Below are 14,780 nucleotides of genomic sequence, written 5' to 3'. Positions count from 1 at the left end.
TCATCATTCGTGACCCGAAACATAACACACACACAAGATAAAGGATTTCAATCAAATCATTTTTCCATTTGAAATGGCAGGGGGTACCCTTTTGTAAATTACTGAAAATTCAGGAGGTGTGCTCAGGGTAAAATTTTCTTTACTTTTTCTGTAATTGATTTAGTAATGTATGTAATAAATAATGTAAGTATGTGTATATTCATTTCCAGAGTAAGCATCATCATCCATGCAAGCAGTAGCAGTATGCCGCATAGACGTCCTGGTTTTCTGAGCTGCCTTTCATGCTGCGCCATGGCCTCCGAGAAGACGATAGGTTGTTGGCTCTTGCCTAATTCATGCAGAGCCCTGCTCAGCTGGAGCTTCGGTGGTGGAACCACCCGAAAGAACAGAGGTTTCCACTCCTCCCCACAACCCAATGTTCCCTTCTCTTCTGAAGCCGTCGCTCGAGCCCAAGCCTCAGTCTCCGAAATCGGAAAACTGCTGCTTGGTCCCAAGAAGGAGGAGCGAGAAGTTATGTTCGATTCGCGTGAAGCTCAGGTTTCCGGTGACAGGATGCCTTTGACCAACACAAGGTAAGGTTCTGTTTATCAATGCCATTAGGAAAGGAAAAGAAAAGAAAAGAACAAAAATTAACGAGAACATTAGCTTTTCCTTGATATGGTTTGTCTTTTTTGAGAACATGCTTGCCCAACAAAATCCATATAATGACGATCCAAAAGAAAGGGTTATATTTCAGTGTTCATTCCATTGGAACACGAAAAGGAAAAGAAAGACGGGGGAGGAAAATGCCATTATTGGCCAATAAAATACATGTAGTCGTGACCCTAAGGAAGAGATATACCTAAATATTATTAAATGTGATGACTCTTCCTAGTGAAGAAAGTACCATTATTGGCCAACAAACTGGTTATAGAAAAAGTCTAAATGCGATCTATAACCATTTGTGGATGGAAGAAACTGGCATTATGGGCCAAGAAAATGCACTCTAGAAGCAATTTATCTAATGTGATCAATTTTAACGACTCCTAGCTTAGGTGCTGGAGGAAGATAGGGGAGGGAAATGGCAATTTTGACCAGGAAAATGTTTATAGTGACGTAGTAAAAGAAGTGATTTATCTAAGTGCAGTAAAATCTGAAAACTACTTGTAGCTTAGATTACATGAAGCTGCCATTTTCGAACAAGAATCGGACTCCAAAGATGCAATATATCCGAATTTGATCATCTTGAAGACATCATAGTTTAGTGGGGCAGGGCAGGAAAGTGGCATAGGTTTAGGTTTTGGGGTACGTTTAGAGTCTGTGTTCCTGGAATTCTCACTGCTAATTAGTAATAATACGTCATCCTAGTCTGCTCTTTCATAATGGTCGGTAAGGATCCAAGTGTTCAAGGGAATTTATGTGGATCTTTTACTACCTTTAAAACGACTAGTGCAGTGATAAGTTTTATAGATCAAGGATTTTATTCTTAGAGGCTACCTTCCTTTTTCTTTGTGTTGGTGAACATATTTATTATATTTTTAATGACCTAAAACGAGGTGATTTATCTAAATCTAAAAAATCTTAAGGCCACTGTACCTTGGATGGGTTCAGGAAAGTGGTTTTACCACTACCATTTTTAGTGGATATGCTCCTAAATAATTTGCAATGAGAGTAGCATTTTATGTTTACATTAGACAGCCATTCTTATTCATAAGATGATTGCAGAAGCAGTTGAGCATTCAAGGGAATTAAGTCTATCTGTCAGGATTCTAGAAGGAACTACAGCGTTGACCAGTGGTTTTGCTCAATGGCTATATTGTTCAAAATTCAGCTTCATTTCCCTATGCTATGTACTTTTTGCCATTTACTTTTTCTCATTGTTTAATTTTTTTCTGTCCCATCCCCTCTTCATCTATAAGAGGAATAACCGTTGTAGTCCTGTTCATGGCCTTGAAATGAGTACAGGGGTCTATATCTTGAGAGACAATATCATTTCACTTTGTGTGGGTGGAATACTTTAGTGTATTATCCTGACATTCTATCTTTTTTCTAATGAGTATTTAGTATTATTTTTAACAGATTTGATGAGCTCAATCTATCACCATTGACACTGAAATCGTTGCATCAAGTATTTGGATATGAGAGGTTGACATCTGTGCAAGAAGCAACTCTTCCAACGATTTTACAAGGTTTAAACTTTATATCATGACCTGTGAATGAAAATAGCCACTGCCAATTAGGAAAATTTCCTTTAAATATTTAAATGTTTCATGCAAAGTGGAAAATCCTTTCAACATGCTTGTGATACAATTGTATGGTTGCAGGTACTGATGCTATTGTTAAATCAAAGTTTGGTACAGGAAAGACGATAGCTTTCTTGGTGAGGTTGCAATAATTAATAAGCATATTTTTTCTGTATTTAGAAGAATGCTTAATATTTCTAGATGCTATGGTGAACTAGCCTTCTCTTTGTTTTTCTTTGTGGCAGCTACCAGCAATAGAGGCAGTTTTAGAGGCATCCCCTATCAACGAAAGAATCGTAAATGATATAATTTCTCTTATTATTTGTCCAACTCGAGAGCTTGCTCTTCAGATCTCCATGCAAGCTCGAACCTTACTACAATTTCACACAGATATCAAGCTAAAAGTTCTAACTGGAGGTTTCCGAATATCAAAAGAAAGGGAGGCTCTACAGGCTAGTCTATGTCAGGTATGTAAATAGTAATGAAGGACCTGTGTCAAGTATGTGTTTTTTCCTATAAATGTATATTTGGTTTATGGTTATTAACCAAGGGTATAACATTTTGATTATTGGTGTCTAGATTCTTGTCACCACACCAGGACGATTATTAGATCACCTTGAAAAGACAGACGGGTTCAAAAAGAGGCTTGAAAATATGAAGTTACTTATCCTTGATGAAGCTGACCATATTTTGGATATCGGATATCGAGCCTGCATTGAGGATATATTACGATATTTACCTCGTCTTCGACAAACACTGCTCTTTTCTGCAACAATGCCAAAAGAGGTATTTTGGTTGGAGTTATTTGAACAGTTGTGTGGCTATCATTGTAGGACTAACTGGAATATTTTTGGTGTAAATAATTCATTGTGTGATTTTCTGCATAGATCAGGAGCATAACTAAAATTGCATTAAATGGCGCTCACCAGTTCATTGATATGGTTGATCCTAGCAGTGTTGAGCAGCACAACCCAAAGATAAATACACAGGTTTATTTAAAGTTCTACATAGACACCAATTTAATAAGATATTGTATCGTGCAATGGCTTTAGGACATCTCAGATTTTTGTCTCAGTAACCAAATATAAACTTTTACTTTTGTGAAAGGAACAGTTTTATTTATGCCTTCATGATATGATGTATCACTTTGTAATATTACTTAGTGCAGGTAAAGCAACATTGCATAATCGCACCTATTGAAGACCACCTGACATTGTTGTACTCTTCTATTAAGGAGCATATGGAACTGAACTCCAATTACAAGGTCTGGAATAAATTGAAGGCAGAAGGATATTTTTTAAAATTTCTCTTTTACTTATCAGAATAAGAAGATTATCTACATCCATGCAGGTTCTTGTCTTCTGTATAACTGCTAGGATAACTGCGTTTATGTATACTCTTTACAAAGAGCTCGGTTTAAATTGCCTGGAGATCCATTCAAAAAAAAGCCAAATGCATCGTTTCCACACATATAAAGATTTTCGGGATTCAGATGGTTCATTAGTTATGTTTACATCAAATGTTTCATCACGTGGATTGAACTACCCTAATGTTACACTAGTTGTTCAGGTTAACATTCTATGCTGTTTTTACATTTTGATACGGATCTTCTTGATTTAAAGATCCTCTTCCTTTTTGACCTGATGAATGCCAATGTATAATATTGTCTGATATTTAATACACTTAAGCTACAGCCAAATGTATTGCTCAGATTTTTTACTTGATAACAGCTAAGGTCTTTTTTCTACACCATTTCCAGGTCGGTTTGCCAGAATGTGCCCAAATATACAACAGTAGAATAGGGAGGACAGGTCGATGTGGCAATGGTGGAGAATCATTGCTATTATTGACACCTTGGGAGGAGTTTTTCCTGGAAACACTCCAAAATCAGTCAGTAGATTTGATTTCTTCTCCTTCTATTGATGCTTTAACTAAAGCCAAGGTATGTATGTTGAATATTCAATGTTAAATCCTATCTAAGAACTGTATTTTTATTGTGATATCATAGATTTATGTGGATAATTTTTGTATTTTATTCCTATTAGTGATATATTGGGAGGATTTCTCTTGGCGTAAGTCAAAAACCAATAAAATTAGCTTTTTCTTTTCGTGTTGGCTCTTTAGAAAATGTGAAGTGCATAGAGCTCGAACCATCAAGTTCTTGTTCAAGATTTCTGTTTTCAGTACGATATTATAGATTTATATGGCAAACATCAGTTTGCATTGAGAAATTTATAACAACCTTCTTTTATTTTTAGTGCATGCACAACTCGTTTTTCTTATTTTCTTGTCTATCTGCGTTGGAACTACTGTCCCATTTAGTTTTCATAAAAACTCAATTAGTCTCTTTACTGATGGTCATGTTGCTTCATCAAGTGTGGGTTTTTTCATTTTACGATTTCATTGTGGTGCATCTTCTGGGATTCTTGTATATGTCATTACATAGCTTTGTCAAAGGTATTAGATGGTATATGAGGATAGTGCATGAAATGACATATCATAATGAAAAACATTCGAGTGTTGGAATCTGGCTGAGTTTCAAATCAGCTTATTCTAAACTGGTGTAGGTTCTGGGATTCTTGTATTAGTTATTATGTAGCTGTGTCAAAGGTATTAGGTGGTATATCTTCTGGGATTCCTGTATTAGTCATTACATAGCTTTGTCAAAGGTATTAGATGGTATATGAGGGTAGTGCTTGAAATGACATATCATAATGAAAAACATTCGAGTGTTGGAATGTGGTTGAGTTTCAAATCAGCTTATTCTAAACTGGTGTATGTTCTGGGATTCTTGTATTAGTCATTACGGAGCTGTATCAAAGGTATTAGATGGTATATCAGGGTAAATAACATATCACAATGAAAACATTTGAGTTTTGGAATCAGGTTGAGTTTCTAACTGAACATTTAATGAATAAGATGTAAGTAGCGTTGTATTAAGTTCTTGCAGATAGTGTAATTGAATAAAGGGGTTAAGGCCTGGTAAAGAGACAAATATGATAATTGTTTAAATTCTTTACTATTTTGCAGATAATTTTGACCCTAACTAATATAGATAAAATAATGAGGTGGCATGCATATCGGACATGGCTTGGTTATTACACTTCTTTAACAAACCTACCATTAAGCAAAGAAAAGATTGTCAACCATGCCAATGAGTTCAGTGCTTCTATAGGATTTGATGAGCCTCCAGCTCTTCCCAAATCAATAATTTCAAAGATGGCATTGCGGGGTGTTCGAGGTTTAACAAAGACTCGAGGACAGCTGTTAATTTGATACATGATGAAGACCAGAATTCAGATGGAACTAGAAGAGCGATGAGCCTTTCTTCAGAGATGTATAATGCAGGATCATACGTCTCAGTAACAACTGATTTGATGGAGAAGGATACTGGGTCATAATTACAACCACGCTGGTAATACTTTCGTGAACATCATTCATATTGATGTTCTTGTAGGTTCTCTTGAGTGGTCACAGATGAAATTCTTTTACGTTTTCATCATTCCTCAATTAAAAAGAAAAGAATGTGGCAAATGTGGGTGTGCAAATTTGAGTGCACCTCATGCTTATAATTCAGTTTTTCAGATTCGCAAGAAAATGGTGACTGATTGTAGGACAAATGCACAATTCTTACTGAGGCATGCTGCCCAAGACTGGAATGAGGTGATAGATGGATAGATTAATAATATCTACAGGAGGCCAAATACATCTATAGAATAGGGCTGAGCTTTTTGCAATAGTTGAAGTTGGTTCCTCTCAAGTTCACAACCTTAAGACATAACGAATGGAGAAACTGGAGTAATGTCAAACACCCATAGAAAGAAAGAAGTTATTGATGATATATGCGTTGGAGTGCGTGATCCAACTAATCAAGGTAAAATGGAGTCCAGGTTTCTCATGTTATTCTATAAATGCATGACTAGATGGGCTTGGAACGAAGTAGAAGTTATGATCAGATTTGTCGATGGTATGTACATGGGCTGAAGAATGCTCGTGTTATTCTAGATATGCATGACTAGATGGGCTTGGAACAAAGTAGAAGTTATGATCAGATTTGTCGATAGTATGTAAAAGTTGATTTCTATCATTATTGTATGCTGAGATATTTTATCTCTAAAAAGCATTAAAATTTCCTGAAAGATCTTGGACCCAAATTTCTTGTAGTCAAAATTCGAGATTGGAAATTCTCCGTTGCTATGTAAGTTATTGGTTAGAACACCAAGAGATTCTACTTGTACATTTCCCACACCTAAGTTCTAGGCCAAACTTATGGTATGGTTGTCTTTAAGAACTCTAAGAGCTAGTTAAATCATTATTATAAATCCTGGTATTTTAATGCAAGACGAAGTTTCTCGTTATCGTTTTCAACCCGTGGGTTCTTTAAAGTGATTTTTAGTGGGAATGTTGAAATTTCTTTTGAAGTCAATGTTTTCATATCCTAGTTTAACATAATACAGTCTTTGGGTGTTGCAAAACGAGCTCTGGTTTGTGGAGCAAATAATTCTTAAGCTCTGGTTTGATCATTGTACCATAATGTTTATTATTGTAATTTTACTAGTTAAGACTAGCAATATATAACCAAAATCTCGCTTGTATTATAGGGTATGTGTAATTTTACTGTGTGAAAGATGTACTTTCAAAGTTGTGCATGTTCTACTAATATTTTTGATTGTATAACAAAACATTTATACAGAGGTCTGCAATTTTTTATAAAACAAAGACTTTTTGTTTGGCTAAAAAGTATATGATATTTTATGTTGCCATATACTTCCAAGATTATGTTGAAAGGGACAAGTTTTTCAAGTGTGGCACTTTTGAGATGACACTAAATAATTTGATCCAATGTGAAATTATTATTATAGTTTCTAAATATCACAATATTTGTCTTTGGCTTAATCTTGTAATTGATCTCAGCCTATAAGGAAATTCATTTTATTATTTTCTTTTCCAATTAAATATGGTGTTTGTTTGTGGCTCTTGATGGTTCGAAATAGAATCTTATCAATTGTTATCATCAAAATGGAGGTTGTAACAAAAATACAAGTGTGTTTTACCTCACCTAGATTGCCTCATAAACCAAGATTGTGGCATTAGATCAAGAACACTAGAAGTTGCTTGGGGATTTACAAGAAGCGAGTGTAGAATTACACAACAAAATGATGAAGAACAAAGTCCACTAACTTTATGACGAGAAGCTTTAGGACAACAAAGCTCTCCCAAGGAGGTAAAGGTTAAGTTGATGATTTGTTAACCAGGAGTGTCTACTAATTTATTTGCATCCTAATCGATATCTAATCAACACAACTCAAGTTGGGTCACTTGAAACTTTTTTAACATGAAAACTACTTGGATATATACAATAAGTAAGTGGCAAAAAAGACCAATAACATGACGAGTAGTCCAATCGAAGCTATAAGTTTGAGGTGACATTGCAATCTTAGGACAAAATGCTTTAACACAACATGTTTAGGTTCATGTTTCAATGTGTTACTCCATTGTAACACACTGTCAGATATCTTCTCCCAAGATACCCTTCACCAAAGGTTGTAGTTGAAAAATGGTAATGAACCATAGACAATGTGGATGGCCGAATCGACTAGTAACAACGCATAACTTATTCTATAAAACTCAAGATACAACATTGACATTGTATATTCAATAAATATCTTTCTATTAAGCCTATCCTTTACAATGAGCATGCTCCCTTTATATAGGAAAGCATGGAAGTTACAATGTCATTAGGCACACCATTCCGGATCTACTATTATCTATTTACATTAAATCGACATATTTCGGCAATGCATAATTATTTCGACCTTCGGGCCCTTTCACACTTCTTTTGACCTTCAGCTTACCCCTACGGATAACATTGTTATTGAACTCCTTGAGGACTAGGGTTAGAACCCCATTTATAGTATGCAAAAGGTAGTACATGAATGTGTATCACCTTGCACCTCTCTATGCAAGATATACCACCCACAAAACTATGCAAGCAAGTCACCTTGAAACCACTCTTTTAACATTAGACTAACCATACAATATACTAATTTACATATAAACAATTGACACATTTTTTACTTCTACCCATTTGGTATAATGTCATGCAGTTGTGATGATTAAGGATAAAGGCATTTCTGATGACTTGTTGAAGTTGTTTTGGAGGAGATTATGGGCGTTCAATATGCTAGAAAAAATAAAGCTTTGGTTGTGGCTTCTTAGTCATAAAGCGGTACCGGTGGGGGAGTGGCTCAGGTGTTATGGTGGTGAGGCTGGTTGCAAGATATGTGGACACCCTTTGGAATAAATTCCTCATTGTTTTTGGAATTGCAGAGAGGCTATTAACATTTGGGGTAGAAGTCTCAGGATAGTGGCAGCATGCGGCGTGAATGGGAGAGTGGTATGGGGGTCCGTATAGGGGCTGAAGTTAAGAAGGGAAGGCTAGGCTGAACAGTTAAACCGCCATCGTCATGGATTTATAGTGCAGGGTGGCAAGGTGTTTCAACGCGCTAGAGTTCGACCTGGCACTAACTCAGAATTTTTTGAAGAGATATGGATGATGGTGGCTTGTTTATTGGTCTGGCACATTTGAACTAGGCGTTGTAAGTTTGTTTTTCAACAGCAAAAGATCCCTAGCGGTGAGGTGTTGTTAAATAACTGGTTCGAGCTAGTATCTTGGTTGTGGGGACGGTACGACTCAATTCAGGGGGAATCTGATGCAACTGAAAGAGCTCGGTCAAAGTTCTTGCTGAAATGGGGTAGTTCTCCTATGGTGGGCAAATCATCATCAGGGCCTGAATGGAACTACAAAGCACCCTGATGGTTGTTTCCCCCAATGACTTCCATCAGTGCCCAGGTGTTGTAACTATGTATAGATATGGTACAAATTTATAGGAGTTGTGGATACTTTTGTTGTAAATGAGGTGGGGACTATGTCCATTTTAGTGAGAAGGCTAGAGTGAGGGTTGCTGAATTTTTGGTGGTCTATGATGTAATTGTTTGCTAACTAATGCTAAGTAGTGTTTTTTTTGGAAAAAGAAAGAAAGTATGAGCACAATTTGGTTTCTTGGTTTTGAAAACAAAACCAACCTATTTAAGTACTACCAATTTAGTTAAACAAAAAGAAAGTATGGGCACAATTTGGTTTCTTGGTTTTGAAAACAAAACCAACCTATTTAAGTACTACCAATCTAGTTAAACAAAACCGTTAATGCAAAGGTAAAACCAAACTATTTAAAGCATTTAAAGGAAAAGTTGAGACACAACCATTAAAAAATTCCATGAAGTTTTTTCCCGAGAGTTAAAACCCTATGTAAAGAAGGCGTAACCTTGTAACCCCCTACCCAATCATCCAATTCACAAGTTTAACAAACACATATGGTTCACTATGTTAGAAACAACAAAACAGTTTCAGAGCAACTACGTTTAGTTGTCACATTAACTCTACACCACATCTAGATTAGTTACTATTATTAACTATTACTGTTTTCCTTTTATTAGTAACTGTATTTTTAAACACATCCAACGTTCCCTCCACTTTCTCTATTATATAAAGAGGAAACCAGGAACATTAGAGTGTGGTATTTTTTATCTTCTAGCTGTTGTAGCAATTAACTCTTGTAGTTGTATTCCAGCTTGTTATCCCACCTTATTATCTATTACATAGCAGTTTCAATTCTCCTCATTTCTGTTCATGTATCTCTCATTTAATTAAACAAAAAATAAATTAATTAAAAAATCATGAAATTAAAAGGCTAATTAACTTAGACCAATTAAATAATTAAACATAAAAAATCTTTAAATAAATACAAACATTAAACCATTAAGGAAATAAAGAAAAGTTAAGCAAACACTAATAAATCATTAAACAGAACCACTCAAACTAATAAACCTATAAACCTCAGTTTGCTTAAATTAAACTGTTTATTCATAATTGAAACCAAACTAAACCATTTTATTATTTTTGAGCCAATAAACCATTAAACCATGGATTAAAAGTTTAGCTCGTTTGAGCAGAACTAAGGTTGATAGCTAGTGATGATATTAAAAGTAGAACGTAGGGTTTATGCGATAAAACGGTGGATCGTGATGGATTGTGTGTGCAAATATGAAAAGGATGTCACCGAGTTATTTAAAAATTACAAAATATGATAGAAATTACAAAATTTAAATGATGATGTGTTAATCATATATCATTTTTATAGTTCTAATTTATTGTTATTTTTGTATATGTGTATACATAAATTTATCACCTTAATATAGTTCACATTTATTTAGTTGATGGAAAATCATACTAAGAGAAATGAAGACATTTACATTGTGTTGCATTTGGTGCATTTGTTGAAAAATGGTGACCAATAGATGGTTTTTTGTTGAGTTCAAATGGCAGATGAGGGGGAAACCAACATTTTGGGAAACATAACCTTACCTTGGCTGTAAAAGACGAGGATGTGATCAACTTTTCTATTTCTTGATTGACGTCACAACAAAAAGAAGATTGAGGGAGTGTTGTGGTGAAGTTATGAAAATGAACGGGACCATAAGGGACTTGAGCCAAGGAAGATGTGTGAAAATAATATTCCTCTAAAAGTGTCAATTGTATAATATGTGAAATTGTTTGCAAATGGTTGTGTATGTGTCTATGAGTTTATATGAGTGTGTGACAAATGATATGTGGGGAAGGGTATTTAGGGAAAAGTAAAGTTCCCCTTTTGTTCGTGGGTAAGGTCCTTGAGTATGAAAAAGGGGGAGGGCGATATTTAAGTGATGTGAACATGTCACTAGGTTGCAGATTTGAAATCGGCATTGGTCTTCAAAGTCAATCGACAACAATTACAATTGTTGCTTTGTCTTAGCCAAAGCTCTTCCTCTAGCTTCCTCTCTTTGGTGCTCATCGACAAGCAATAGTAAGGCATTTCATTTCCTTCTCCTTCTCCATCTCTTAATCCTTCCCTCTTTCACCCCTTAATTTTACTTATGTGCCTTTGTGTCCCCCTTCTTCGTCTCTAGACCTTGGGCCTAGAAAGTGACGAAGCCTAGGTTTGAATCTCTGAAGATCCCTAGGTCTGAAAGACCTGGGAGGCTTCCATTTCCTTTTTCTTGGACGATTCTTGCTCAATGGCAGGGTGCAAGATTTCCGGTAGATCATTCATTTTGATATCGATATTTGCTCACTTACGTATTTTTGATCCAAAATTCTTTAGTGACCCTCAAGAAAATACAAATCATAAGTAAATTATTACAATCTTCCACTAATAAAATTTATAAAGTTAATAATTTTCATCAAACATAAAATCTCTGATACATCAAGATCAATCCCTCAACTACAATAAAACCACAAAAACATTGTAGGATCAGGAGGTCCTTGAGTTTTGGCATAACGAAACTACGATTGATGACCACGTTGCGTTTTGTTGTTGTAGGCATCCTATGTGCCTTGTGATTTGCGACCTTGTTAAACCTTCCATCCCAAAGTGATCATCCATGGCAATAAGCAGTCTTCCTCTTTTTATAGTTGTCAAGTGCCCTATCACCAAACATAGAAACTTGTGGCATGAGACGCCACTTATCCCTAATACTCAACTTTCCCAAAAGTGCATTGTAACTCATCTCGTGTTGCCTCCTTAATCATTTCCATTTCTTGTGTACCATAAATCACCATTTCCATATCTTGTTTACACCTTGTTGTTCAAGTCAATAGTTGTCACCACTTGAACTATCTTTATTTGTTGTTTTGTGTTTCATCTTTTCTCAACTCCTTCCATTTACTTTATCAACAATAAACTTCACCTACTATAAAATGTAGGTTTTAGGCATTTTCCTCCTCTGGACACGACATGTAATGACACCATAATCAAAGATTATGAATGGGGGCTAGTTCAATCTTCAATATTTTGGTCTTCAACCCCATTAGCAGGTAGCTAGATAAACTCTTCCTAGTACAAGCTTATCTATGCAGAGTAATGGTTAATTGTAGAATTGAATATTCTAATATTGTCCCTAGTTTGAGATGCTCAAGGATTATAACCATTTAGCCTAATGTCGTTTGCGAGAGTTACTCATCCCTTGTTGATGATGTTAATTAGGCTTGCAACTAATTGTCATATTGTGGGTTTATTTATAACTTCCATATTGGGGGACATGAACGGTAGTGCAAGCTTTGGAAGACGATTCTTTCACATTTCTACAAGCCTCATGTCTATTCTACAAAGACTCACAAGATTCCGTACAATGTCTGACTACTCGTGATTTGGGGTTGTAAAGAATCAAGAGTGATTCTGTGTAGCAGAAGGACTGTGTGTGTGTGTGTGTGTGTATGTGCACAAGAGAGAATGAGAGAGAGGGAGAGGGAGTGAGAGATGTAAGTTACAAGAAACTGTATATTACATCCAACAATAACTAAGTTACAAAGGGTTGGTTTAGATACCAACAGATCTAGGGCAAGTGCCCAAGTTTCTACTAATTACAAAAATATCCTAGTCTGATGTCTACTAACTAGTGTGAACACTCTCTATGGGAAGTTGAGTTCAATTCTCAACACGCCCCTTCGAACACAACTTCCGTATGTCGAAAAGTTGTTTTGTTTCGGTCTTCGGAATACTTCGATTCGGATGAATCAACTTTTGGCTTTCGAAATCTTCGAACTTGGTTGTTCGGCTTTTCGCCTTCATGCTCGTTTTTCGTCGTACTTCAACTGCTTTGTTCGGTTACTTCAGTTTCTTGGCTGCTTCCGTGTCCGTGTCACCTGATGTATTCCCCCTCAAGCTTGGCAATGTAGAGATCGTGAGACCAAGGTTCGATGTGAATTGCCAGAGCTTGTCGACTCCTAAGGCCTTCGTAAAGATGTCAACAATTTGAAGGTTTGTAGTGATGTGTTGGAGATCGATTTCGCCGGCCTGAACGCACTCGCGAATGAAGTGGTACTGCATTTCGATGTGTTTAGTCTGTGCGTGGAATATTGGGTTCAGAGCGAGGTAGATGTTCCTCATGTTGTCGCAAAAGAGGCGAATTGGATCCGTGATGGGAATGCCTAGGTCCTTCAAGATGCGTTTGAGCCAGACAGCTTCGCACGCGACGACTGTTGCGCCCCTGTATTCGGCCTCCGTGCTCGACAGTTCGACTATCTGGCCGACCGAGACTAGGTTTTTTGTGATGGTTGGGACGTGCAAGACGTTCTTGAGGTGGGTTTGTTTGCCATCATTTCCGAATGGAACATTTCAGACATGCCGAATTGGGTGAGTCGTATCATCTTCGGTTTCTACATAGTTGGGGCGATCGGGCTTTCATAATTCTCGGAATCAATCTTCATGGGACGTCATGTGATTGGATGCTCCCGAGTCGACAAACCATATGCTATCTGAAGAAGAGGTGCTAGTCAGGGTCTGTGGTGACATCGAATGTTCTTCATGCCTCATTACGAACATCCTGCCATGATCGTCGTAGTCGAAATTCGAAACGTAGTTCGTGAGTTGTCAGCTAGTCGAAGCCGAGTCTCGTATCATTTTTCGGCACTCCTCTTCATAGTGGTTGTGTTTTCCATGGTAGCCGCATTTGATCAGGTTGTTACGATTGCTCGGTCCAGTGGGGTGGCTCCCCCTTCTACCGAACTCTCTGGGACTATTCCTTTCCTCTTGCCATTGGTGGGAGTTACGCTCTTGGGTCAGTTGATTGTGTCGGCCTCGTCCGAACCGACCTCTATTTCCACGGCCGAATGCTCTTCTATCATCCAACTGTGAGTAGAGCATCTGACCATTAGGTGCATTGTTCCTTTGTCGAACGTGATTTTCTTCGACCAACAGAATCAATTGAAGGTCGAAAAAGGAGGGAGGGTTCTCCCTCGCAAGAATAGCCGATCTGATTGTGTTGAATCGAGGTGCCAAGCCGCCGAGTCATATTTGCACCATTTCGTCATCGTTGACGACAACGTTGTCGTGCCTTTCGACGATGGATCGTTGCGTGAGTCGGGTGGGAACCACTGGGGTTTTGGACTAGGAGGAGGAGGAGAGTTTTAAGGCTAATAAGAATATAAATAGATTATAAGAAAGAGAGGTTGAAACTTGTGAATCCCACAAGTATAATGTATTTTATTAATCAATATCTAAATAAGAATATAAATTTAGATTGAATGAGAAGGATATAGAAACCCTGTGAATCCCACGAGTATAGTTTATTTATTTTATTAATATTTAAAACCTTAATAATAAATTAGAATAGATTGGAAGAGAAAGATATAGAAAACTTGTGAATCCCACAAGCATTATTTATTTTATTAATCATTATTTTTTAACCCTAATGATTTTTCATCCATAATTTTCTCTCCCTTTATTACATTGTGCTCCTCATCCTTATATAGTGATGAGAGAGTCTTAGCAATCCATGCTTTTTCTCTAACTATGGACTCCATGTTTTCTCTATCTATAGACTATATGCTTTCTCTAACATGTTTTTTTTTTCTAAAAGTGATCATGCTTTTTCTAACCTCATGCGTTTTTATCGACTATAGTGTTCATGCATGCTAGATGTGCATGTCTAACTTTTTTCTATCATGCGTTTTTCTTCTAA

General features: G+C 36.7%; 1 protein-coding gene and 1 long non-coding RNA gene across 3 annotated transcripts; both read left to right on the top strand.

Moving 5' to 3' along the window:
- The first annotated feature begins 227 nt into the window (after positions 1 to 227).
- Positions 228 to 5,555, top strand: LOC147857884 (DEAD-box ATP-dependent RNA helicase 31-like). 2 transcript variants are annotated; one of them, XM_087327384.1, is made up of 10 exons: positions 228 to 572; positions 2,059 to 2,168; positions 2,304 to 2,359; positions 2,468 to 2,689; positions 2,802 to 3,008; positions 3,110 to 3,211; positions 3,391 to 3,486; positions 3,573 to 3,791; positions 3,982 to 4,164; positions 5,253 to 5,555. In XM_087327384.1, the coding sequence occupies exons 1-10, from the start codon at positions 244 to 246 to the stop codon at positions 5,496 to 5,498; spliced, it is 1,770 nt and encodes a 589-aa protein (XP_087183510.1). In that variant the 5' UTR covers positions 228 to 243; the 3' UTR covers positions 5,499 to 5,555. The 2 variants fall into 2 exon arrangements, with proteins under 2 accessions (XP_087183510.1, XP_087183511.1); XM_087327385.1 differs by having other exon boundaries at positions 529 to 572; positions 2,059 to 2,124.
- Positions 5,556 to 5,561: 6 nt separating this feature from the next.
- On the top strand, positions 5,562 to 6,563 carry LOC147857883 (uncharacterized). The gene is made up of 2 exons (XR_015530485.1): positions 5,562 to 5,637; positions 5,808 to 6,563. It is a non-coding gene; the product is annotated as an uncharacterized LOC147857883 (long non-coding RNA).
- Positions 6,564 to 14,780: the final 8,217 nt, after the last annotated feature.

Source organism: Azolla caroliniana, unplaced genomic scaffold, assembly GCF_043228905.1.
Source record: "Azolla caroliniana isolate FFs.n. ecotype wild unplaced genomic scaffold, voAzoCaro1.0.p SCAF_11, whole genome shotgun sequence".
NCBI lineage: Eukaryota > Viridiplantae > Streptophyta > Polypodiopsida > Salviniales > Salviniaceae > Azolla > Azolla caroliniana.
The sequence above is the reverse complement of the archived record's forward strand: the minus strand, read 5'-3'. Positions and strand labels throughout refer to the sequence as shown.

Coding starts and splice junctions, on each gene's coding strand:
- LOC147857884 (XM_087327384.1), top strand. CDS start 244: ATGCCGCATAGACGTCCTGGTTTTCTGAGCTGCCTTTCATGCTGCGCC. Junction 573..2,058: donor ATGCCTTTGACCAACACAAG/GTAAGGTTCTGT, acceptor TATTTTTAACAG/ATTTGATGAGCTCAATCTAT. Junction 2,360..2,467: donor GAAAGACGATAGCTTTCTTG/GTGAGGTTGCAA, acceptor TCTTTGTGGCAG/CTACCAGCAATAGAGGCAGT.